Source organism: Corvus cornix, chromosome 8, assembly GCF_000738735.6.
Source record: "Corvus cornix cornix isolate S_Up_H32 chromosome 8, ASM73873v5, whole genome shotgun sequence".
Taxonomy (NCBI): domain Eukaryota; kingdom Metazoa; phylum Chordata; class Aves; order Passeriformes; family Corvidae; genus Corvus; species Corvus cornix.
The window spans coordinates 17,662,826-17,689,775 of NC_046338.1; the positions used below are offsets into that span (position 1 = coordinate 17,662,826).

A 26,950-nucleotide genomic window follows, 5' to 3' on the forward strand; every position below is an offset into this window, starting at 1 on the left:
CCTTGGCGGGGGCGGCTGCGGAGAGGGGGCGGCTGCGGAGAGGGGGCGGCTGCGGAGAGGGGGCGGCTGCGGAGAGGGGGCGGCTGCGGAGAGGGGGCGGCTGCGGAGAGGGGGCGGCGGCCGCCAGCACGGGGCGGGCGGGAGGGAGGGAGGGAGGGAGGGAGGGTCCGGGGAAGCCGCGTCCCCTCGGAGGCGGCGAGCGGAGCCCGGCGGCAGGTGGCGGCGGCGGCTCGGCCCCTTTAAGGCTACGGCTGCCGTAACCCGATCCCCGCCGGAGCATCCTGCGCCCAGGAAGGGCTGTCCCGTCCCCGACACCGCGGGGAAGGCATGGAGGAGGAGGAGGCGGCGCCGCAGCCCCCGTAGCCCCGCTCCCAGGTGCGGCGGGTGGGGAATCAGGGCGGTGGGGCGCTGAGAGGCCGGGGCTGGCGGGGCGGGGGCGGCGCGGCCGCTTTCCCCCGCCCCGCGGGGCTGCGCGGAGCGGTCCGTTCCCTCCCTCGGCGCGGGGCCGTCCCCGGGGACCGAGGGCCGCAGCCGGCGGCGCGGGGCGCGCTGACAGCGCAGGGCTGCGCGGGGCCGCCTCCTCCCGCCGCCGCGGCAGCGCCTGCCCGCGGCCGGAACGAGCGCGGTGGGTGCGCGTTTCTGCCCGCTCCTGCCCGCTGCCTCCGCGCTCCTGCCCGCCCGCCCGGCGGCCGCTCGGGTCGGTGCAAACGGCGGGCGCCGCGGGTGACCGGGACGGCGAGGTAATGCCCGGCTCGGGGGCAGCGCCCCTCGGGGTCAGCCTGGGGGCCCTCCGCGCCCACCAAGTCTTGCGGGTTCCCTCTCGGGGGCTTTGCGACTCCAGACTGCTTGCGGGGTTTGAGGAAATTCGGTAAATGGTATCAGCGGGCACCTCACGTTGGCTACCCTGTCTTTATGAAAAGCGTACCTTATCTGCTGGTTTCTTTGGTGTTCTAAGAGCAGAAAGCTGAGTGGAGTTTAGGGTGTGAATAGCATTAAATAGAAAAGGGAATGGCTTAAGTGTGAGTAGCTTGAATTTTGTTGCGGTTCTCCTTAACGCTGCTTACTGAGGTAAGTAAGATATCAATAATAGGAACTACCATTCAGAACCAAGTGCACAGCAAAGCTCCAGCACTGCAGATGTTTTATTACTGGGCTTATTATCAAATGTGCAAACAGTCAGTAGTCCAATGTTGCTCTCTGCACATAGGTGTGACAAGTTTTACAGCTATTGGATTTGGCTTTCAGTTTTAAGCGGATCAGGAGAGCACAGTACTTCATGCGATGTCCTGGTATCACTATCAGCTTTACGGTGTAATCTTGTTTGGAGATTGATCCAACTCATCTTGAAATCTGGTCTCGAGCAAAGTAAGGGCTGTGGGCCTTAAACCTTCCACTGCACCTTCTTACCATGTCTTGTGGCTATACTGCTGCATTTCTTACTTTTGTGATGTGAAAAATTGGTGTGGAAACAGTAAGATGAGGAGAACATAAATGCTAAATGCTTTTGATGGTACAACACTTGATAAATCTTCTGCTCCTTTATACTCTTTCATTAAGTGCCAACTTGTTTCTATCAGGAGTTCATAGTGTTTTCATATTGGGATGAATGGATGTTGCATCTTAATATTGTTGAGTTTTTTTCTTCTAAATTTCAAGTAGAAACAGAACTGCAGGAAAACCACTGCATATTTGTTAATAGCAAATGAAAACCAACGTATTTTTAGCTCTTGTGGAGTATGATGAAAAACCCTTTGTTATTAACCTTTCCAGAGTTACTGGGTCAATAGAGTAGTTTGAAATTACACTAGGCATGTAAGCAATACCTTGCTGAAAAATGTTAGTTTCAAATATTTGGTAATATTTATTTACCTAAAGACTACATTGAAAAGCTGTAAGAGTGAAGTTCTGATCATATGTAGTTAACTTAATGGTTAAGACAGTAATTTTGAGTAAGCAAGGGAAATACTAATGGTGAAGAACCAACCTGTACACAGTACTGTTTTTTCTGAATTACAAAGTAGTTACACTAAACCTCCTCCCCACCCAGCCTCCCATTAACTCAAACCCTGTATCAGCTGACAGAACAGTAATCAATGACTATGCAGTTTGGGTGATAAAGTGTCTGCTCATGCATAATCCACGAAGTTCTGTATCTTGATCAGACTTTGCTGTACAGCTACAAGAAGATACTTGGAAAAAAACCCCACAGTGTATTTGAAGCTGCCTGGCTTACTGACTTTGGCCTCTGTCAAAGAAATTTGTAATCAGAAGCTTATTGTGCTTGTTTTAAGTCAACAAGCACAATGCAACAAACCATTTAGGTTCAGCAACGCACATAATTTTTCTGGTAAATGGAAAGAATATCTGGTAAACAACAGTTAATTTTCATGTTAAACAGGATACAGTTGAAAACAACCTAGAGATATGAGAAAATAACCTACAGATATGATAAAGTGTTTATAGCTGAACTGTTTTTCCGTCACATGTGAAATGCTATATTTACAGCTGGTCCTTGAATTGAATTAAAATATGACGCTCTTAATTGCTGAAGTAAAACATGAAATTATTCTGCACTTGGTAGTTAATATACTTAAACAGCATCTTGATAAGCATATATGAAATCAGACTTGCAAAAACTTGAGTGTCTGTGACACCAACCACAGAGGCTTAATGATTAATTTCTTCTCTGCCTTTCTTCATCTCTAAAACTATCATTGGTTTCTCCTTTGTGGACCTCATGGTTCTGCATTTGCTGAAAGTCAGATCATACGCTTTCCATGCAAGTACCTTTTTTAAAAATTAGTTCCCTCCACAGGCTCCTTAGGAGAAAGATTAGTCTTCTAATGCATTTCTTTCAAGGGATGGTTGGAAGGTTTGTTTAATTCCATAATCTGTACTAAAATGAACACCTGTCAAATGCTGAAGCATTACTTATCTAATAAAATCTTCTGGTACTAAGGAAACAAAACAAAGCATGGTTTTCTCTTGTCCAAGAGATTATGTCAATGTCTTTGAAACTCAGAGGTATTAGTACAGTCACTGCAGATGAATAAAATGTAGCATCATGAGAATTGCTGTATTTTATCAAAAGGATGAAGTAGGTGTGATTGATGCTCAGTGGTTTTGCCATTTTTCTGAAGAGAATTGTACTTAACCTGGATTTCAGCTTCCTTCATTAATTAAACCAACTGAATTTTTTTTCCTTACATGGTCCAAGAGAAGACTTGGTTGCTACAAATGAGATAATGTAATAACAAAGTTTTGTCCCTGGGGGTAGAATCTGGAATTGGACACTGTGCAGTGCTTCTCAGCAGCTTTAAATTGGTAGATACTAAATTGATTGTTTTATTCTTTAAATGGTAAGCTTCTAGAAAATTTAGCTGAACACCCATTGTCTCTGGTACTTTAAACTACGTGAAAAAGGTATAAAGTTTGGTTTGTATTTTGTATCTTCTTGGTCAGTGGAGGCAAAGGGAGAAATATGTGGAGAATCAAGAATAGTGAATATTCAGGATAGTAATTGAAATTGGAGGTGTTGATAGAGTAACATTAAAAAGTATGCAGGATTTATATGCTGCTGCATTAGAACAGGTCATCAGAAAACAACTGGAATCAATTGTGATACAGTGCACTGCAGCTTGTGTACATGAAGATTTTAGTTTGGATTAAAAATGCACTTACAAACTGTATCATCTGGTCACCCCCTTTGATTTGTGTTGCGTAGCTGTCCCAGAGCATGCAAGCTGGATTCCTTTTGGGTTCAACTGGGCAGGAAGATAGGCCCTAGGAGCACATCAAATATGTTCCAAGAGCTGTGGAGTCCCTAGGACAGAATTAAAGCTGGTCTGAAGTAAGCACTTGAAATCCGGATGATAGAGGCAGGTTTCACTCAGTAAATTCTGCTCTTACTTGTCCTGCATTCTGTTTTTATACATGTAGCTCTGTGGGTACTAGTCAGAGGAAGTTTTATTAACTTCAGTTCTGGGGAGAATAAATAGAAAAGAAAGAGGTTGAGGGGGAGAAATTTGAGACCATTGAACCTTCTGTTTCTAAATCTTTGAAGATGAAAGTATATTTTTTCTGATATATGTATTTCAATATACTCACCATTTACACCCCAAAGTGAGAACAGTGTACTTAATTTTTTAAAAAGTTGTTATTTTGTTATTATGGTGGACTTTTTTTCAATTTTTTTCTCCTGAAGTTCAAGTTTCTTACCATCGGCAATGCAGATAGAGTTGCGAAAATCTAAGGCATGTTCAGTCAATCTGTAATGCATGTGAAATAAAGGTGGACATAAATGTATTATATAATTGGATCACTTTTGTTGACCATTAGGTTTCTGTAGTAACATCAAATTATGCTATGCTATAAATCTTCATTTTATTTTTAGATATTTTCTTAAATAAAACTAAAATAAGCGACGGCAGGTTTTTACAGATATTAAAATAATTATTTAAATATTTGAAATGAAGCCATTTGGCTTTTTTCCCCCTTTTCTGTTCAATGTAATATAAATTGACATTTTTTTGAGTTTGTTACTTTTGCCAGTCTTGGAGTATAAACCACTTCACTGTCAAATTGGAGATGTATGTCAGAAGTTTGTGGCTTCTGGGAAAATATCATTCAGTGTTGCAAATACTGGTGACTCAGAAGAAATGGCTGAAGCATTTAGAGACTGACACTTATGTTTGGAATTGTTTTGGTATTTAGACCTCCTCATGAAATAGCTGAACAACCAGCAACTGAAAAGCCAATCAGCTGTGATGATAGGAAGCCTTTCAGTGTGTGTGAAATTGTGCGAAGTTTGGAATTTTGTGAAGGAAAAAAGCTCAAATGTGAGAGCCTGCAGAGTATCACAAGGACAAGCTCTCAACTGTGAACACAGTGTGAATTGGGAACTACTGCCTCTGGAAGTGTACAAACAGAGCTGCAGTGAGGATACTGCTTCTCTGAGCTGACCCAAAAACCTCTCTTCTATGCTTAGCAGATTTCATTGTTGCACTTTAAAATTGTGTTGGCAGCAGTCAATCTGGCAATAATGAAACAAGTTTTAACTTTAGAGCTTCTTGGGACAGGAGTGAAGGCTTCAGAGCTGGTGGTTGCGCTGGTCAGTGGTCTCCACTGCCCTTTCTGTGTAGATAAAACATATGCAATTTTAGGCCACAAAAATGTATAATACGCAAATGTTAAAAACAAAACCAAAATGCAACTTTTATTTTAAATGTTTGGGCCTACTTTATACTGTTAATACTTAAGTAGAAATATTGAACAGGTAGAAACTTTTAGTGAATAATATTTCTGTTGACAAGTTTGGTGTCAAAAACACTTTCTGTGTCTGCTTAAAATAGTTAAATGGAGAACAGAGTGAAATTACCTTCTGCTTCTCTTCACAGGCTGAAGAACAATGGCTTACTTCAGCAACCTGACTATTGGCATTGCTGTGGCCAGTTTTACTGCATTTCAGCTCCTGTTCCATGTTTTAAGTTCTTGGGTGTCAACACGAATAACACCTGGTTTTAACAATCTCAGCCAAAAAAGGAAGATCGAATGGAATTCAAGGTAGGATGTTCAAAACAACAGCAGCTACTGACCTACCTGAAATCATGGACACCTGAACCATCTGTGTGTGTATGTGTAAGACTGAAGAAAGCCCTATTAGTTAAATGTCTGTTAAGATCGGATGGCTGGCTCCAGGCACTGAACAAATTATGCATGTGAAAGGTTGAGGCCCTTTCATGGAAACACAGCATTACAAACACTCGTACATTAAATGCTTTTTTAGACAGTGATGCCCAAGTGAAGGTGAGTAAAAAAAGAAAACAGTGACTGGTGAGAGGTAATAAGGTGAAGGGATGCTCTGTGATGCTTCTAGTAAAAAGAGATATAAAATTCATATAAAATTCCTTTTCAAACATATATGAAAATCAAAATTATTGCAATTTATTCTAAATCCCAGTGTATCTCTGGTCATGCTTTTGGGAGCAAAACAATTTGCTCTCTGTTCTCTTGGTGTTACTACACTATAAACTGCTTTATATAAGTTAATGTTTTCCAAGGAATTTAATGAAGCTTTGGGTGCAGTATTGAAGAGAGTCAGGTACATGTGTGTGGTGTTGGGGAACGAGACTGCAAGAGGAAGAGGAGGGGGAAGCTGTAGCAGACACAGGGTGCACGTGCAGGAAGGAGTTGTGGAAACTCAGTCCAAAAACATTCCTCACTCCCTTTGTGTTTCTGCACTTCCATCAGTGGGATGGATCTACCTGCATTACACTTGTCTCTTCAGATACAGGACTTTTAGAAACTTGTTTGACCCAGTGAATCTTTTAAGCCGTAAAGGAAGCCTAAGATAGTAATTGAAAATGGGATGATGAATGAGGTTTTATTTGCAACATACTACTCTGAAAGGGTCTGTATAGTACACAAGGTTCTCCAGTTGGAATTAATTGGTACAGTATGACTTTGAGTAGCCTATTACAGCCTTAAAATATTTTTTCAGGTGTTCCCCTAATTTAAAGCGATTCTTCCTCAGTGCTGTTTAGTATCTGGTGGATACTTCTAAAGTGGTTTCCATTGTTCTAGGCAGCATTAACAACTCAAATAGCCTTGCCCTTCCATTTGGCAAATGTCCACTTGCAGTGTTCTTAAAGGCACCATTTTGATTTCAGTTCCATCTTCGAATAATTACCTATCTTCCAGAACAACTGTGTAGGATGCCAGTTCACAGTATCACTGCAGCTTAGGTTTATCTCTCTGTTACAATTAACAATAGAGGCAGACAGGGAAAGTAAACTAAACTGTTTCCATTTGAAGCTGAACTATTGTCTGTAAGCCACATCAAATAGCCCTTGAATTGCGTAATAGGCTTTATGAGAACTTACCCCATGCCTGGTAGCGCTATGCTGGTGTAGTGCTTTGCATAATAACATGAATTGTTTTACACATCCCAAGTGTGCTGGAAATAAGCTGCTCCATAATCTCTGGGCTACTTTCTAGTAAGGTGTTTAACTGCTCAACTTGATACAGTACCCCAGACTATGTCCTTTTTTTACCTCTTTGCACATTTTTTTTCCTTGGGGTTAATAGCAGGATGTGGATGTTAGGACACAGATGGGTCATGATCCCAGGCTTCATCCAGTTCTGGAGTTAGAAGGCATGAAACACAAAGCATGGTTCATCAACATCTTGTGGATGTTATAACTGAGGAGGGCATGAAGGGAAAGAAAGGCTAGCTGTGCTTGTGTTACTTCAGCTCTGCTAACCAAACACAGTGCTCTGTCAAACTGCCCTGTCACTCCAGTATTTCACCAAAATGAAGAGATACCTCAAGGAGTACCTTGCAAGTTCAGAGAATGTAGACGAGTATGTATTTATTCTGCAGACCTCTGCAGGTGGAGACAGTTACTATGTCCCAGTAAAATCCTTTGGTTTAATTTAAATTATTTAAAAGTAGATGGTTGCTATTTTGTCCTATATTGAACTGGTGCAGGGAGTGCACACACAAATGATTCTGTTGGCAGTGCTAAGGAAACTGGCACAGAGGATGGTTATGCATTTTTATCAGCTCAGCTGGGTCTGGAAGAGGGCATCTGCCTGAAATGAGCTGTAGCATTGAAAATACATTGTTACAGTTTGGAGGGCTTTGTAATCAAGCATTTGAGCTGCAGCTCTTGACTGTATTTTCCATGCTGTCAGTTTGTTCATTCTGACCTTCCAAGAATTATGAACCAATAAAGTAATTGCTTCTGGCATCTAAAGTATGCAGACACTCAAAGTGAGTTAAAAGCTATATTTTGTCCCAACTCTTCAAGTTGTTGTGCATATATTCCTGTCATCTCTCCTATAATACATGCTTGTGCTGCTATTAATTAGTTTTTAAAAAAATATGTATACTCAATAATAAAGGAGCAAATCTGCAGCTTAGCAGTGCAACTTTTTTTGTTTGCAGATAATGAGGGGTTAAAGGATGTAAACTTTGACAAAAATTTCAAGGAAATGTACAGAGCTTGATAGCTTGACCTAGATTCCATATTAAAATGGACTGTTGTACTATTTCCCTTCTGCCTTGTCTTCTACGGAGAAGCTTCAAAGTCCAGAGTTAAGGAGGAAATCTGTTGCTTTTTCTTTTCTTTTTTTATTTTTATTTTTATTTCACCCCCTTCAAGTGCTCTACTTGTGTATAGCTTGTATTCTAAACACTAAGGTTCAGATAAACAGCCTCTTCAGAGACAAATTGCAACTGTAAACTAATGAGCTATATTTTAGGACAAATTTTCCTTCTTGCAGCATTATCTTCTCCTCAAGTTCAAAAATTCCAGGTATTTCTCAGACACTAGTATTGCATGCTCTACTTTGTTTTCAAGAAGAAAGAAAAGTTCCTATCCTTTTAAATCCTGTGTTGCGAGAGTAGACCTTTTAATTAAACTATTAATTATCATTAAAATTCTGATAATTAAATTTTCTGTCTTTGTTAAAAGAAGAGAGAGCAGGAGGGCAGCCTGTGCTATAATGGTTATTAATTTTTCTCACCCAGCTTTTGACTACTCATATTATACTAATCATTCATTTTCTAGAACACTGTTGAAAATGCTGCTGAAAATAGCACAGGGACACTCTTGAAAAAAATTGTAAATACAGTCTCCTTTATGAAAAGTTACAGAATCTTCCATATTGCCAATAGATAACAATATAAATGGAGTAGGGATTATAACTTTCTCTTTCTTTGCAAAGTCTTCTGTAGGAAGTAAGATGTTTTCTTCAAATCTTGCATGGTAGAGCTTAGACTCCTGAGAGTGTCTTAAGGACATTTAAATTATTAATGACTTCCAAATACATGTATTCAATATGTACAAAGACAAGAATACAGCGTCTGTACATTTGTGTGTATATTGTTGGTGCTGTGAATATGGTGTGAAGTGTTTCCAATCACACAGCATTGAACTTAGTTCTCATCTTTCAAACAGTATCTGTGATTCAGTATGGATATTTTTTCACATAATTTTTTTTCTTTCTAGTTACACTTGGAAAGTGGGAAAGCAGACAGTAGTTACACAGTATTAGATGCAGCTTATAGCAGTGTTAAATCCATGGCTAGAGGAGGAAGGTTACACATTTTGGACTCATGCCTGTTGCATTGTTCTACCTTCCAAGAATACATGTGGACTCAATAGGGCAGGAGTGGCCCTGGCCTGTGTGCTGGCAGAAACCCTGCTGGGGCTTCTGTAAATAGATATTTCTCTATAAGTAAATGCTTGTTAACATGCAGAGTCTATCTACACTGTGCATGCAGCCTGTATACTGGAGACTGTTGTCTTCAGGGGAAAAAAGTGTCCAATACCCAGGTAGGGACAAGGCAACCTTGATTACTGTGAGTTTGATTTTGTACTTCTCTTGTCTGATACAAAGCTGTGAGCTACTAATTGATATAAACCTGTAGCTCTTATACCTCAGGTACTCAGCTACAACCTTTTGTTATACAAGTTTTCTCTTTGAAAACCAGAATCTACTTCAAATGCACTAGAAATTCTATCTGAAATTTAGGGTTTTTCATTTAATGCCACTTTCCAAACCCAAACTAGATTTATTATGGGTCTTTTAATTTGGTGCCTGAAAGGAGAAACCTGCTGTTGCAGGACTCTTGGGCTAATCTGAGTATGAAAAGCATACAAATTTTCCAGCAAATAGGACAATACAGAAAACATTTGTTAGAGAACTAGATGTCATACTGTATTTAAGGATTCATTAATATATGGAATAATTAGAGGAAAATTTGGATCTCAGTTTATTATATCTTAATATTTTATATTAAGATATAGTAGACTCTATTTTGTATCTAATATCACGAGTCCCACCCCATTTTAAGAGTCCTTCTTTTTGACTGTTTTTTCTCACCTGTCATTGTGTAAGTGATCAGATGTAGCATAGAGAACAGATGATTGTCTTCCACAGAAGTATCTGGGTGCAGTTGAGAATGCCTTTGGAAACATCCTGCCTTAAGCAGGGTGAGTTGTGAATGGCAGTACCTCCTTGTGACTGTGATCTCTTTTTCAGGACAGTGTCCACATTCCACGCCTTGGTGGTTGGAGGGTTTTGCCTATATATTTTATTGTACGATGATGCTGTTAATGCTGACCGTATCTGGTAAGGCATGTTACATATATGTTGTGTTTACACAGTAAAAATAACATAATTGAGAAGAAAAAAAAATCCTGCAATGTATTAAGTACTGAATGATTGTTTCATTTTCCATTAAAATATGCAGTTGTGATGTGTTCATTTTTATGTCTGTACTATGTGAAAATTTGATAATTATTTTGTGAGTATTAATGTCTTCAGTGTGTCTCTGTGAAGTGGAATAGATAAAATACAAGCAATTGATTTGAAATAGCATATAAAATTGCTAAAGAGTAAACTGTAACTAAGTCAGTATGACTGAAACTCTGCTATTTACAGTAATCATTTAAAAGTGAAATTGAAAAGCTGTAGCAGATCTGGATAGTGTCTATCTGTGTGAAAGTTCTCCATTGAACCCTGCAAAGGGTTTGGGCTCAGTGCAGAAAAAATGTGGTATTACTGTCAGGTAATGCCTGAAAATAGATACAGTAGACCATAACAAAGACTGGAGCAGTAAGCTGGACAGTAAGCTCCAGAGAAGCATCAGTGTTGTGTATGTATACATTTTTTGATGGTCTAGGACTTCTCATAAAACTTTTCCTTTTTTTCTGTATGTATTAGAGACTAGCTAACATAGATGGTGTAGAAATTGTTTTTGTGGTGGTGAGGATCACACGGTAGAAAATGTGGAGGTGGTAGAGATCAGATAAGGAGAGGGAGAAGATGTAAATAAGTGGATTAAGTTGTAGCTTCATAGGAGAACAAGCTCTTTCCTATTACTGTTCACAGTCATTACAGTTTTTCAAGTTTGGTGTTTGATTAGCATTTTATATGACTCTATCTGCAAAGAAGTTGGAAAAAAGTCAGTCATGTGGGCTTTCATTTGTTCTATCTGCTTGTGCATGTTTGCCACACATACCTCCTTAGCAATCACCAGAGAGCTCTTCCCATTTGCTTATTCAAGTCACTCCCTGTTTGTCATTCCACACTCTTGCTTGCATCAAAACTGGCCTGCAAACATCAGGGCCCATTAATTCCATTGCACTTTCTATTCAAGGAGATCGATCAAGAAATCTGGAAGATTTTAGACTAAATTCTGAGTTTTCCATTTATTGAGGTTAATTTGGGATTCTAACATGGACTCCTCTTGAAGGGGTGTGACAGATGGACAGTGCAGCCATATATGCTGTTGAAGTGTTGGTTTAGAAAGCCTAGAGAAGGTTTGTTGCAAAGTGACCATTCTCTGGGGGAAAAAAAGAAGGAAAGTGAACCATTCCCTGTCCCATCCAGTTAAGTCATGTCTACCATTATCACGGAACCAATTTCATATACTCAGTCCTTTGCATGTTCTCTGGAGAATATGAAGGCTCTTGAGCACAGGCTTAATCTTGGTGGTGATGTGCTAAACTGTGTTGGGACCACTTAAAAGTTTAGTTATGATGCTGCTGCAGCTGGGAGCTCTAACATGAGGGCTCTATGTAAAGAGTTTCTGCTAACGTTATGAGAACACATCTGTTTATGCTCTATGTCTAAACCTAAAGAAGCACTCAGCCCACAACCTATGTAGCTCATGAAATCAGGTTTTGAAACCATGGAAAAATGTTCCTATTTCAAGCAGTAGTTAAAAGAGCCTCTGTGGCCAGTCTTAATAGATGGAGTAAGCTCCAAACTCTCCTGGTAATGATTTTTCTTCACCTAGCAGCAGAATTCTGGTTTTGTGAGTCCTATTTTCCTGTAAACTATCCTCTCACTGAGGGAAACAGTTAGTTTTAGACACTAAGAAAGCCTTAAAATTTAGTGATCAGATTGTAATAATACAGGAAATCTCTTCCACCGCTCAATTCCAACAGGATTAAGAAAAAATAGTTAAGTAATAGCATTTTACTGTGTTCTGGCTGAGGCAGATTTTGTATTGGAGTTGGCTGTAAGCACAGTTAGGTTCCTTTTTTCTGGAAAGGTTTACAGCAACGCTTACTTTCACAGCTTGTCTTGAGCAGTCCACGTTTTATGAATCTGTTGACCTGTCACTTGAAGCTCAATTCATATTTACACAAAACCTAGCTAGATTAGTTGCACAATTTAATTAAAAAATTAAGTTCCAATCCTTATGCCAAGGAAAAAAGACTTGCTTACCAAACTCCTCAAAGTTGGAGTGCGCAGAGGACAGTGGAGGGAAGAACAAACATTGCTTGCTGTAATGTGGATGCTTCCCTTTCCTGAGCTGTATTCACAAGTTTGGGTTTGTTGAACATTCTGTAGAAACTGAAGTTGTGTGTGCTACCAAGAGCTTTGCCTGCTGAATGTTTGGCACCAAAAGGGAAGGGATAGAAGGTGTGGAAACTACTCTGAAAAGCATTTCTGCTCAAAGGTTCTTTGGCTCCAAAGAACTGGCAAATAATTCTTTTCCTGTGTCCTTCTACTCTGTTTATCCCTATGAATGAATATAAAAAGCACCAGCTGAGCAAGATATTTTTATCATCCTTACCAAAGTTTTAGCACTGGCAGAAGACAAAAATGGAGACACAGAGTGTCAGTTAAAGGGCTAAGAGGCACTGACTGCACTGTTCTCTTTTATCCTCAGTTTCCTGAGAAGCCAGCTCAGAGTGCTTGCTGGGTGTCAGTTCAAGTCTCTAGCAAGGCTCTTGGGGCAGTCTCTATGCCAAGGCAGGGGCTGATCGTGATGAGGGTGGTTAGTAGATATCTTTTATCTGGGTGGGAAAAGAATCCACTTTTATGATTAGAACCCTTCTTAACTAGATTGCATAATACCTTACTGATGAGCCAAGGATAATGTGTTCTGATGGGCATTGTGTTTGAGATGTGTATGTCTTTTGTAAATTAGGCTGTAACTATGTATTTTTGGTATCTTTGCAGGGGTGACCCTTCAATTGTGAAGCTGAATATTGCTATTACCACAGGCTACCTCATTTCTGGTAATTATGCAACATGTATATAACATGCACAACCTGTTTATTTCTATTGAGTCACTATACCTGTATGTTTATACTGAGCCACTATGGAGAAGATGTGATATGTGCATACAATACAATTTCTACTGTGGCTTTTCAAATCACTAATGGATTTGTGGGTTGTGGTGAAATCACAGGATCTTGCTAGTGGATATGAAAGATGGACTATCTCCTCAAGCACTGAGGAAATGCCACTGTGTGGCTTTGTGATGGTTTGATGTGCAACCACCAGCTCCAGCTCAGTTTTGTCCCTTGGCCAATTGAGAAGGTGTTAGAGCAGTGCCCTTCACTCTCTTCACAGTGCCTACAACTCCTAACTCTTCTATCATTGAGTTTCTTCCTGTGACCTCAGAATGCTGGCAGAAGAATTTTAGTAACCCTCGATACAAGCTGAGGCAAATGATACCATAGGATCCTGCCTGCCCATCTTTTAGTCTCATTTAAGTCAAAATTTATTCATGTATAAAACATGGTAACTTAATATTATTTACTTGGTATGTTATTTATTCCTCCATATGTTTTATGTTCTTAGTTTTGCTGTCAACTAACACTGGCATGGGAATTTTGCTACAAAAAATGGATTGGAGCTTTCTTTTTTGTTGTGTGGGGATAATACTGGCTTATCAAAGCAAAAACTTGTGACTTGGACTATTTTCAGTGAAAACTTCTCATGTTAGGATGAAGTCTCTGGTTAGAGACTGGGCCATGGACTTGGTTATCTCACACTAGATTTCTCAGCCCAGTGGAAGTGATAATCTGGTGATCAGCATACTCAGTTAAACTGTGCAGTAGTTTAAGTGTCTGGTTTTTTTCATAGCTTCATCTGCCATGTTAAAATTAATCAGTATCTATTTTTGAATAATTATACATTAAAGTTTCATTATGAATTAATGAATGCCTTTGAACAGGCATCTCAACCTGGCCACTCATTCTCTCTCACTTCCCTATATAGTTGATGTTTAATTATTAATAGGAAGTGAAGCAGCTATGTCAGATGATGTAGAGCCCTGCCTGAGGATAGCGAATATAAAAGAGATCAAGGCACAGGGGTAAAGTCTTCGATTTGGAACCTTGGTCAATAATATTCCAGTCCAAAGTACTCATTTGCAGGAAGTAGGGACAGAAATTGCTTGTTCCAGTACAGAAAAGAAAATCTTCTGAATTCTCAGACCATCATGGGAGAAGAAAGTTTTTGTTGTTGTTGTTTGTCTTGCTTTGTTTTATGTTAAAGCTTTCTTTATAACACTAACTTGGGTCTGCCATGTCATTTTTGAAGTAACTGGAAAATTTGGATTAAATAAAACCAATATGATTCTTACTCCAAATGCCTCTTGCAAAATATTTTTGGTAAGTGGTTCCCTATTTACTGGTATAATTACTTTTTGATTCAGAGGTTCTCTATAGTAGCATTTGTTGCACGTATTTGTATGCTTGCTATGCCCCCTGGTGACCCTCCTGCCTTTTTTTTTTTGTCATTTGTTCCAGATTTTTGGGGTCATAAGTGTGAAAAGTCACTATGAGATTCAGGATCCACCTTTTCCTTCCAAAATACTTTGGCTAAGGTTATTGCATCTGTAGTTCCATTGATGTGGAAAGTAACCATTTGTGGAAATTGTTGGGAGAATACTTCTGCTTAATGGTTTGACTGAAGTAAAGTCTTTAGGATAAAAATGTTCTCTTCAGAGATCATTAATTCAGAGGGTTTCTACTGATGCCGTATCTTGGTATATCTCTAAAACTTAGAAAAACTCTTCTGAGGTCAATGGTTGTATAATAAATTGTTCTTTATAGTTATTTCTGCTCTCTTGTAGATCTGTTGCTTATTATTTACTACTGGAAAGCAATTGGTGACAAATTTTTTGTAATACATCACTTGGCAGCTCTGTATGCTTACTATTTTGTACTGGTAAGTGCTGTATTTTCTTGTAACATAAGCAGATGAGATTACAGACATGGCTTTTATAGACCTCATTTGCTTAATGTTGAAAAAAAATTAATGAGAGGCATATTTATACTTTGAATCATTATTTTTAAATGTTTTTATCGGTTGTGGTAAGGGCATGCCTTTTCAATGTTACACTCCAACAAAAATGTGTAACTTCATTGAACTTAAAAACTTTTCTCAGTTTTTGCTGTAAAGAGACTTTGACAGAAGAGCTTTTCATATGGTTATAGAAAAGGGTTTTAAATAAAACCACAAGCTTGAATATTTGGAAAGTTAGAAGGAAATGGTTTCAAGTGCTTATGTTCTGCTTCTGTCTCCCAGGTAACAAGTGAGAGGATGAGGGGAAATGGCCACAGTTGTGCGAGGGAGGTTTAGTTTGGATAGTAGGAGAATTTCTACACTGAAAGGGTGGTCAGGCAAGTGTCCAGGGAAGTGGTGGAATCACCATCCTGGAAGTTTGAAAGGGGTGTGGATGCGGCACTTGGGGATATGCTTTAGTGGTGAGCACCGTTAATTATTGGACTCAATCTTGAAGGTCTTTTCCAACCATAATGATGTTTTCCCTGCCTACTGTGTGAATCCCAGGCTTATAATATTAAAAGTGTTGAGATGCCAGATTACTGTCAGATTTCCCATGTAATAGTTTAAAGGGGCTGAAGTACACTGACAAGTAAGTAAATACTCTGTTTCTGGTTGAAGATAATTACATCTATTAATATTATAATGGATGAAAGTGAATTAGAGCTGAATATTAGATAAATGAAAATACCACTACCAAGGCTAATCCCCGTTACAGAAAATTCATTAGTTGTTTCTGGAGGAAACAGAAAGCACAGTGCTAGTGTGAACTTCTTCTGAAGTGTTTATTACTATGTGGATATAGCTCTGCCCATGGATGTCAGTGTGTTGCTCCCAGTCTGTTGTCTTCAGAGAAAGTTACTCCTAAGTAAGTTATTTCCAAATTGACTTTTGAGGATAGGAAAGAATTTGGTTAAACACACAGATTTTCTGTTTGGTGTAGAGCAAACTGACATGAGAAGCTTGAAGTTGTGGGTATTTGCTTGCTTGATGGGGGAAGGAAGAATCATGACACACACTCCATAGGTTGATCAGGAAACCTATGGAAATTAAAACCCCCCAACCTTTTTATCTCTACATCTGCAAACTGCTGTTTACCCAGCCGTTGTGTAAGTGGATACTGTTTCCAGCACAACCAACTGATAAGGCAGATCCAAGGCTGTGCTGTGTCACTCGGAGGAAAGGGCTCAGCTGGAGGGGTGTGGTGTGAATGTGGCACAGGGAGGAGCTGTGCCCGGCTTCCGACCCACGGGCACGGCAGGGACCTGGCAGAGCTGCTGGAAAGGGCCGCCCCTGCCCTCTGCAGGAGGGAAGAAAGGGCTTCACGTGCCCTTCCTGCTGTCACATAAGAGCTGAGAATTCGTCTTCGCTTTCGCGAAATATGGTCCTAAAACAATGCAGGGAGATTTTTCTTCAGGATACAGTGTTTCTCTTTGGGCTTGTTTAAACATTGAAAAGTCAAAAATACTTATAATTCTTTTAGACAGTAATACTATGATGATAATTAATAATCTATGACTACTTGTGCAGGTCTTCTCTAGTTAGCTTTCCATGGCCGTTTAACTGTAGGTCTTATAAAGATTTATTTGAAGTAAGAAGCTACTGATTGGAAATACCTGAAGGACAATTGCAGCTTTTGTGATAAACCTTCTTTTGAAAGTGCAAGAAAGGTGGCCTCAGCTGGCAAACTCAGTTTGATTGAAGAAGTTGAGATAATGTATCATTCTGTGTACACTTAGAGACTCGATGACAATTTCACATCTACATTGTTGATTCTTGTATGTCTGTTTTGTTTTGCTAACCAGAGCAAAGGTCTCCTGGCTTACTTTGGAAACTTCCGTCTGCTTGCAGAGTTCTCCACTCCTTTTGTCAATCAGCGGTAAGTGGTCAGGGAGTTTTTCCATAGTTCTTTTAAAATTCAATCTGCATTATTATTTCTGTCACTTAGGAAGTCTTTTTATAGTTGTTGTATGTCTGCTGAGAGGGAATTTATATATATTGAACTAAGGATTACTATATGAAAGTCTTTTTTGCTATGAAAACATTTTGCTGCTATAGCTGCAACAGTGTAACTAATGTATTCATCCCTGACCTCCTTTTTAGGTTAGGCCAGGTTTTTTATGAAATGCCAGATTTTTATGAAAATGCCAAACAAAAAAGTTCACAAATAAAATATTGTTTACTAACTTTTGTATACTAATATAATTTTTATAATGAAGTCATCTTCAGTATGGATGTTTTTTCTTGGTATCGTGGACCAGGAAAAGAAGCAAGGTAATATTGTCATCAGGATCCTAGAATGGAATTGCATTGCCCTGTATAACTTGGAAGTCTATTTTCCAATATCCCACACATGTGGATCAATATTAATATATGCATATGAATGTCTAGAATAATATGAATGTATATTCTTTATTTGCTTTCAAAAATACTTCTGTATTTTGAGCACTTAAATATATCTTAAATAGTAAGTCTTCACACCTGTGATTAGAGAACAAAGGGGCAGAAGCTTTTCCTGCAGAGTCAGAGCCTGCCCTGGCTGCTGGTTCAAGTGTTTCTACCTGATTTGCTGCTGTATCAGACAAGGAGGATGATAATGCCACACATTGCAGCAAGGGGAAAGCTGTCATTGGAGTTTCATGGTGCTGTGGGGAGGGTGGCCTCTCTCTTTACTCTGTAGCCACCAGGATGCAGCTGGGGATAGGAATTTGCCCAGAAAGGCTTCACCTCAGGTGAGGGGCTTTGGTACAGAGCAGTGCTGCAGTCTTCTCCTCTTCCTCCAATTTTTTGCAATGTAGGATGAGAACTTTCAGTGTATCAGATGCCTTTTTCTTACCCATGCTTTTTGGAGTGCATTCCTGCTTTACTGATGCATGTGTGGCATCTGTTTTCTTTTCCAGATGTCTGTTAGAGAAAGGATAAGGCAAATAGAAACTGTATTCCTCCTGCAGACAGGCTATTGCCCATTACTGCATTGTGACTGTAATCTCTGAAGTGTTTTATGACACTGTAGCATTCCTCAGAGCTCTTACGAATAAAAAAGATTGTGCTGAGATCCCTTTTGAACATTAGTTTGGTAAACTCAGACATACAGGAGGAGAGGGTGAGATTATGGAGCTCTCCAAAGGCTGCTCTCCTCTGCCCCAGTGCAGCTGAGGAGTAGATTACAGCGTCGTAGCCTGTGCTCTGTGTGCAGAGAAACTAAAGACTAAATAAACGCTCCTTCAGACTTAATGAAGAAAAAAGGTTTTATATTGATACTCATGCCCTAGTGACTGGCTGTTGTCCCAGCTTCTACCAAAATAGGATGTCATGCTGGGTTCCTGTGGGTTCCTACACTGACGCTTACCTTTTGGACTGTGGCGTTAGGAGGTATTGTGGTACATCTGGCTCTTAAAAGTAATTTATGTTATACTTTCAAAATGCCTATGGTGAGATTATGGGTCTTTGAATACTGACATTTAACACTCTCTCAGAAAAGCAGAAATTGCTGCAGGAGATAATAAAGTCCCTTGCACTAAGGGATGTAATCTCATTAGTGCATGATTTTTTTTTCCATTACATTTGAAGTGAATCAGACCCTTAAGACAGTAAGAAGTGGATAATGATAACGACTTACGTTATGTTTCTTGTTTGCATTCTTAGTACTACCAAAAGAGCTCTTATTAAAATATAAAAAGATATTCTAATCTCAGAACTGTCTGTGTATTTCCTGTCTGTGTTGTTAGGGTTCTCTAATTGGAGGTTGTCTCCATGCCAAGCATTTAGATCATTTAATGTTAGTATCAGCATTTATATAATTAATTCTGAACTGTGTGGGTAAAACTGTAATGGTAACTGTTATTTACAGACTTTTTTTTTTTTTTTTTTTTTTTTTTAATTTGCTGGGAGAAGGAAGTTGCTCGATGTCCAATTACCTATACTGGCATATTGCAGTATGTTTGAAAACCATTTTTTACATTACTTTTTTTCTGCATTGTATATATCATTGAAAGTAAAGGCTTTGATTGTAAAAGTCTGACCAAACATATCAGGTTTTTCTCTTCATCATGCCAGTAAGTGTTTCTGTGGTGAGGCATCCTGCTTCTGAGCTGGACTGCCACCTCGAGTGCCTGTATTTTAGTTGTCCTAATTGCATGCTTAATGAATTTCTGGAATATTTCTGTTAGAACTGGATGTCTGGCAAATCTTTTTAGTGTATTTATAATTACCTGGGTTGTAATCTGTAGGTAATTAAATTAAACATTACTTTTAAAACCAGTTTTAGAACTGTTTTTTGTTAAATAATTTTAGCCTTGTATCTTACTGGAAAAAAACAGATTATTTCATTCTTTTCCCCATCCCTCATTAAGTTGTTTTGCTCTTGTTCTGCCTGCCATTGCTGCACAAATTTTACTTGTGTTTATTCTGGTTTAAGTGTGAATAACAAAGGATTAGAGGAGTCTCTTGTTCCTTTTTCAGCCCTCGGGTTCTGTGTGCTAGGCAATAGATAAATTATGCCTGGCTACTGAGGAATAAATTTGCAAGAATTCTTTTTAAAAAACCATTTATGACCCAGTAGTAGATGGAGAGGGAGATTTATCTTTTTAATTGCATAATATTCCAAGATGTGATATGATCAAGAGCTTACAATGTCTGGTTCTGAAAATGTTCTGGTTTTGGGCTGAACAGAAGCAGTCAGAAAATCCCAATTATGAGAAATTAGAGCTCACCTGGATTACCAAATCCAAATGCAATTTTAGAATTGCTTTCAGTGAAACAAAGAGAATTTTAGCTGCTGTTGGTATGAACTATAATAGCAAGTAATAAATATGTCTTTATGATTTTAAAAGATAATTTTATGAATGTATATTACACAATAGTCACTGAAATGCACATTGGTTGTCAACTGGTTTACAATTCATATCAGGATATTCTGTGTGTTATTCTGCAATATACTGGATATCATACACGGCTTAAGTGGTGGGTAAAAAGTGCAGCTAAGCAGAAGAATTTTTAACTAAGCCAAGACACAGTGCAATAATTTAGAAATAATAAAGGTAGAAAGAATTAATAAATGATGAATTAAAAAGAAACATGACGTAGAATAAGTTTTAATGAGATGGCTTCAAGTCTGCCTGGTATTTGTGAACACTTCTTTTGCAGGTGGTTTTTTGAAGTACTGGGATATCCCAGATCTTCAAAGGCCAACATCATCAATGGTGTGCTGATGACAGTTGTGTTCTTCGTGGTGAGGATTGCCGTCATGCCTGTATATTACAGCCATGTAATTTCTTCATTTGGAACAGAAGGTTTCCAGAGATTAGGATTTGCAGCCCAGAGCGCCTGGATTATCTCAAGTGTTGTCTTGGATATTATGAATGTGATGTGGATGGTCAAAATTGCAAAAGGATGCTACAAGGTCATTTGTCTTATTGGACAGGAGGAAGCGAAAACTCACAGAAATGGAAAATCTGCCTAGAAATCATACATAAAATGAAATTTCTGCTATGAAAATATTTTGGGTTCACTGAAACAGTGCACATTTCTGCCATGGAATGCTCCTATTATGGAAACAAGGTATTACCTCTGTACTGATCTTACTCTTTCCCTAGCCACACTGCCTGCACACCCAGGGCCACGCTTTGCGGATCCTGTCCAGTGAGGAATAAAAGCAAAAGCTCACACAGATGAGTTCCACATGCCTGATCTAAGCAGTTGCAAGCATCAGAAATTAGAAAGGAGGAGACTGATTACTTGCTTATTGTCCACCAGTGTGTTCAAAGTGTTTTTCTCAGGTTTCTCTGATTAAAATGTTTTATAAATCCAGTGAATACTGACATATCTGTTTTCTTAGAAAATGAAAAATTCCCCAAACTCCTGATTATGGTGCAATTTTCCAGGCACATTTCTATGGTTTCTTCTAGGAATAACAATCAAGATTTCATTCTTGACAACTTTTTAATTTTTGCAAGAAAAGCTAAAAATTTGGCTTTGATTCTGTGAAGTCTTTTACTGCTTTTTTTTCTGCCTTATATGAATGCAAACCATTTTGGGAAATTTATGAAATAATTTTATCTAAAATGCTGTATTATAAGACCATATGATTTCTTAAAAGTTGTTAGATTTCCCATTTTGATGGGAAGGATTACCATTTGCTGTGCTAGGTTACATGCAATAGTACATCTAAATTCCCCATGGAACTTTTTTTGTAAGTTAATATGGTAGATGATGCGTGGAAATGGCATAATTCTTACTGAAGCGCTTTTTCCTTTGCTGCTACTACCTTTGAGAAGGGCTGCAATTCTTCTCAGAGTATTTTTAACCATTGGCTATTTGGATTCAAAGTTTAATAGCAAAGAAATAAAAATCTTCTGTATATGTGATGTGTAACTTTCAGTAATACCTTTTTCTTTTATCACAGAAATGACCTATTTGATACGAAGTGTTCAGAATTTTGGTCACATTTTCCTTGTTAATCAAGTCAGAAATCTGAGGTGTTGACTAAAAACGCTCTTGTATCAACTGTGCCAAACTCCTCTAAAGCTGTATGGTAATTCTGCAGAAGGAACAGTTGACCTCTGTAGACACATATTTTTTTTTATACCGCACATTTGTCAATAGGTACTCAGTTCTTCCTTCTGTGAACTTGAAGGCTTGGATGTCATCAGAGAGGAATCCTGCCATCTAGGAATAGTCTTAAATCTCAATTATAATACAATTCGAGGAAATTCTGAGTTCTGTTTTATTTAAAATAATTTTGAGAGCTATATTTAAGTGTAAATTTGTTTTGTTTCACTTCTTTTAACTGGAATTGGGACTGATTAACTTCTGGTTTTTTTCCTTGGTGTAGGTTTGCTAAAAGTGTCTGTTTTCACTGAGACTTTAGCGCACATCCCAATTATTGTAGCAATCTGTTAAAGCAATTTCTTTTCAAAGAGAAAGATAGCATATTTGCCCTGTGTTGGGTGACTAGTCCTGCTCCAGCTGACAAAGCTGGGTGATGTGAGCTCTCCCCTCCCTAGTCAGAGGTGTGAGTGCCCCGTGCTGTCCTCCCTGGTGAGGGACTCAGCGTTCCCCGCTTACAGAAGCTGGATGTAAGACCCAAGAGGAATGCATAGGCTGAAATGCCTTTTTACCAAGGCAGCTGCAGTGAGTTTAGTTTCCCAGTTAAAATGCTGTCAGGGAGTATTGTTTGGACTTGTGTAAAATGCACTTTTAACAGCCTAGCTCCATTGCTCAGCTGGGCAGGCTTTTTTTCTAAAACAGTTTCCCAATCCTGCCTTTTTAAGGGAGATAGCAAGGATTGTTAGTACTTGTGTTTTTTGGACCCTGTGATTATTAGTACTTCACAGGCCTACAGACAAAAAAATCTATTTATGCCTTGGGAGAGTTAGCAATTAATCTGTTGAGCTGTATGATCTGAGTGAGCACAGTGCCTCGTTTGGGTACCAGTAAATCCACAGTCTGTGAGAGTTGATCCTGTGACTTGCTTTGCTCCAAGAAATAGACTCTCTTTTATGCTAATTTGCAGAACCTGGTATCTTTTAAAATGTGATTTCAGTGTACCTAATGCAAAATTGTGAAAAGGCTGTGTTTTTATCATCTTTATGATTTAAAGATGGATATGAAATACTCTTTTCTTTGCTTTTTAAATCACTAGATCCCTGTGATTTAATAATTTTGTAATAGCTTGTTCTTTTCTAAAATAAATTGAGTAAATTCAAGCATTTTGGAGAATTATGCTTGAAAGCAGAAGTCTGCTTTTCTTTTTAGGGAAGTAGGATGAGAAAATTGAGAAGATGATTTGGAGAAACTCTTGGGGTGATAACTCATGAAAAGTATCTGAAATTTATAATTTCTTAGCATTGATTTTAATATTTCAGTATTTTAAATATTTTGGTCTCAGTAGAGGCCATTCATTAAAATGGTCTACTTCTTCCACTTCTAGATAGACTTGTGTTTGATAGGGGAAAAAAAAAAAGTAAGTCAAGCTATAATAAAATGTTAAATTAATGTTAAAACTAGATTTAGAAACAAAAAACAATCCAAAACTCTGCATACTACACTTTGGCCAACAGTCCAGAATTGAAGAGCAGTAGGACAAATTCTTTCAGAACACCTAGTATTTTGGATTGCGGCACAAAATTAGTGTAATTAAAATTTTATTTTGCAATGCATTAGCTTCAAATTTTATCATTTTTTAAAAAGTTATTACAGTTATGTCCTGATGCATCAGAAGAAAATTTTCTTATGAAAAAACTATTAACAGTTGTGGTTTCAGCAAAGACTTTAGTAAACAGGCAGCAAAGTTGTGATGTACTGAATACAGTAGTATATAGGGCACTTTTTACCTGCCATTAAAAGCTTATAATACAGCAAATTAGATAGCTGAGGAACCCATTTTTAATTGCACTTTATTAATTTTAAAAATGTGATGAAATAATGAAATTTAATGTTGTAAGCTTGTGTCTTTGCTTTTTTATGCAAAAAAGTAAATGCATGATAATTAGCATTGTAACAAATGCTTTTGAATGTAATATCTTATTAGTGGCTTAAAACTTCTATTTTTAACAGATGCATTCTAAAAGCAGACTCTTGGCATGTCACCAAAAAGGTGTCTTTTCTGTGGGCATATCAAATGGAAGGAGTGACTCTTGTAAAAACTGCTGTTTATCTTTTCTTTTCCCTTCTTCAATACCAGGTGACATAAAATTAGCTCGCTGATCACGGGAGAGACTATTTGTACCGGTTAGGCTGTATGTAGAAATGCAAGTTAACCCTTTTTTATGGCTTTAATTTTTCATCAAAAGATGAGTAAATACCACATTCAGAACTCTACAGGAGAAGGGTAGGTCAGGCTTTCTGTAACTGATTTGTGGAATCAGTACTTGCAGAGAGGAATTATACTTCAAATACTCATTTTCTCAGTGAGTGTTTCAGTGGATTTCAGTGGAAAGTCTCACAAAACGAGATGCTGTATGGGTTATTTGTGTGAATTCTTCAGTGGTAAGAATTACATCTCTGAAGCCTACTCTACCTCTGTAAGTACTTGCTATCTTGACTGAGCTCAGTAATTTAATAACTTAATTGCATAAAAAATAATCAATTTAATAATGAAATATATGCACAGGAAAATGAGGAGAGCTGACTTAATATATAAATTCTTAACAATTCCAAATTTTGTACTAAAGTTTTTTAAAAGGTAAATTAGTTACGGTGTTTGGAAGAGAATTACTTCCATCTTTACTTAAAATATTGTGGGAGAAGATTACTTATATTGCAGAACTAACGTTACCCTAAGGATAAAAGCTTACATGAGTGAGCAAATGCATCAGTTTAGAGGCATAGAAAGGCACAAAGTTAATTCCTGGGCATAGGCCAGCGACATGGGATACACATCATAAAGTCACCCCAAGACATGCATTCAGGCAGGCTTAAAGAGGAGAGGAGGAGGAGGTTTTGAGTACACACACAGAGATCCAGATGTCTTCCTACTGCTGTAGCTGGGACAACAGCAGACTGATACGTAGCAGAAAGGTTTAGGTGTTTCTGTGTCTCTGTTGGCAATGGAAAATGAAACTTTATTCTTTAAAATTTTCAAGCTGTATAAAATGGAATACCAGTTGTTGATTACTGTATGAAGAGGACTTTTTCTCATGGCCTTGTGTGTGTTTAAGCATATGTACGTACAAGCTTTCTGTAAAAGACCATTTAATAGAGAAGTTTGAAAAATTTTGTGATGCTTCTGCTGAGCCATTCAGAGGAAAATAAAGGGCTGCTTGACAATTACTCCAGTTTAGGGTCTGGTGTGCTGTTGGCTGCTGCTGAAAACCATCGGTAAAGCAAACAGAAAGGGACTAGAATTTTCAGATGAAAAAGTGCAAGTGTAGAACACTTTGAAAAGTATCACAAGCCCCTTTGATATTTTTAATAGCCTACTGTACAACAGCATTATCTAGCTACAAGGAACTTCACGAGGGGAAGTTTGCTCCTGGTCAAATTTCTCTGTCTGTGGAATACAGCCAGAAAAAGAACAGTACTATCAGCAAGCATTGCTGATATTCTGATTGATAGCAGTCAAATGGAAATAGTGATAATATTTACGAACTTTTAACATTAATCCAAACCTGGATAAAATCTCTGTTAGACAGGTGAAGGTCTTAGGATTTTCTGAAAGCAACCTGAAAGTTGTTTTTATGGCAGAGAAGATGAAATATGTGCTGCCTGGGTTGTTTAGGGATCTGGGATTAAGCATCAAGTCATACTTTTAGATGGTAACACTTGGTAAGGTTTCTTATCCATTAAAAATTCCTACTAGCTACCTCCTTTGACATTCTTGTTCTATTTATAATAACCAAGCACTTTATAGCTCAGTGAAGAATGGAAGGTAGCTATGGAGAATAAATTTTATTGTTTGGTATAAGAAATATTTTGGCAAAATTTCTTCTGAGAACAGTTTCATTGTGTGATGTCCTGCACTGAGAGGGCATCTGTTTATTATGAAGTATATACATTTTTAACCTTCTTGTAAGTAAAAGAAGTGTCTTTAAGAGAGTAAAGTATGAAGAGTTCAGCATGGCTTGGTATCAACCATATAATGATTCAGTGTGCTATTTATAACTTCCTACTTACTGAAATTGAAAATATAAGAGCAAATAAAATATTCTGTATCTTTATTTTTAATCTATGTGTGGGATGTCAAACATTGTACTTGTCTTGTGGACAGGACATGCTTTTACGAGCCTAGAAGTATTTAAGTATATGAGAATCTGCACCCAAATGGAACACGTTGCATGTAAATTGTCTTCTAAGTTTTAAAATTTTGGTATTTTTAAAAATTTGCTAAGTTTGAAAGCAACATTTAAATATTTATACTAAGCTGTAATACCGAATACAAAATTTTAAATGCAATGTGGTTTTGTTTATAGTAATCCTATTCCAGTTTCACAAGAAAAATCCATCAAATCATAGGGGGAAGGGAGGAAAAGGGCTAATCATGAGCTCGGCTATATAATTTGCACACTTAATATGCACACATCCAAATATCCTGGATTTGCTTCTAGCATGCATTTACCAGTGTTTTCTTCAATATTGGCAGACACCTATATATGTAGAATAAGCACAGCTAACCTGTTATAAAATCAAATTACAAAACCTGTTTGGAACAAATGAGTTACAAGTTAGGCATAAGTAATGGAGCCTGTAATTCAAAAACGTTTATATAATCTTCTGTCTAAGAAGAAACTTGATGAGTTTATCTAACTGATGTGCAGAGCAAGGATGAAAACTGTAGATCCTGCTAGACTGATTTCTGGTAAATCTTGACAATCTGGTTTGCAGTAAATTCTAATACTGTCACAAAATGTCAGGATCACATTATTAAATTCAACTAGTAACGTGACCTGATTGTAGTAGCAATCCTTATCATGGCACAAGAACTTAAAAATGCAATATAACGATTCTGAAGACTGGTGATAAAAGTAATCTGTCATAGTAAGGTGAATGATTAAGTATTATAGGTTTAAATATACTTTTTATTATAAGAAAAAAATCCGAATTATTTGTTAGCATTTCAGTGATATTGTAAAGCATTTCTGTATTTTGTTTGAACAGTTTAGGAGCTTGCATAAAATGATATTGGCTGATTTTTTTTCCTTTGATATATGCAATAATGTCAATAAGCAATAAATTGCATGTTGTATGCAAGGTATTGGTACTTCATAATAAAGAAAAGGAACACAGTTTCTTATTTTGTGAATTTTTCTTTCTTAATATGACAAGAGCTTATGTATCTATAATGAGTGCATCATGAAAGAACAATTTTTGCGGGGTTCAATTCTGAAACAACTGGCTTTCATGGTAT

At 38.1% G+C, this 26,950-nt stretch overlaps 1 protein-coding gene across 2 annotated transcripts; it reads left to right on the forward strand.

The window, feature by feature from the left end:
• Positions 1-179: 179 nt before the first annotated feature.
• LOC104695358 (TLC domain-containing protein 4-B) lies at positions 180-26,832 on the forward strand. 2 transcript variants are annotated; one of them, XM_039556126.1, is made up of 7 exons: positions 180-375; positions 5,397-5,562; positions 10,051-10,140; positions 12,988-13,046; positions 14,894-14,988; positions 16,911-16,984; positions 20,251-26,832. In XM_039556126.1, the coding sequence occupies exons 2-7, from the start codon at positions 5,408-5,410 to the stop codon at positions 20,564-20,566; spliced, it is 789 nt and encodes a 262-aa protein (XP_039412060.1). In that variant the 5' UTR covers positions 180-375; positions 5,397-5,407; the 3' UTR covers positions 20,567-26,832. The 2 variants fall into 2 exon arrangements, with proteins under 2 accessions (XP_039412060.1, XP_039412061.1); XM_039556127.1 differs by lacking the exon at positions 180-375 and adding an exon at positions 598-740.
• The last annotated feature ends 118 nt before the right edge of the window (positions 26,833-26,950 follow it).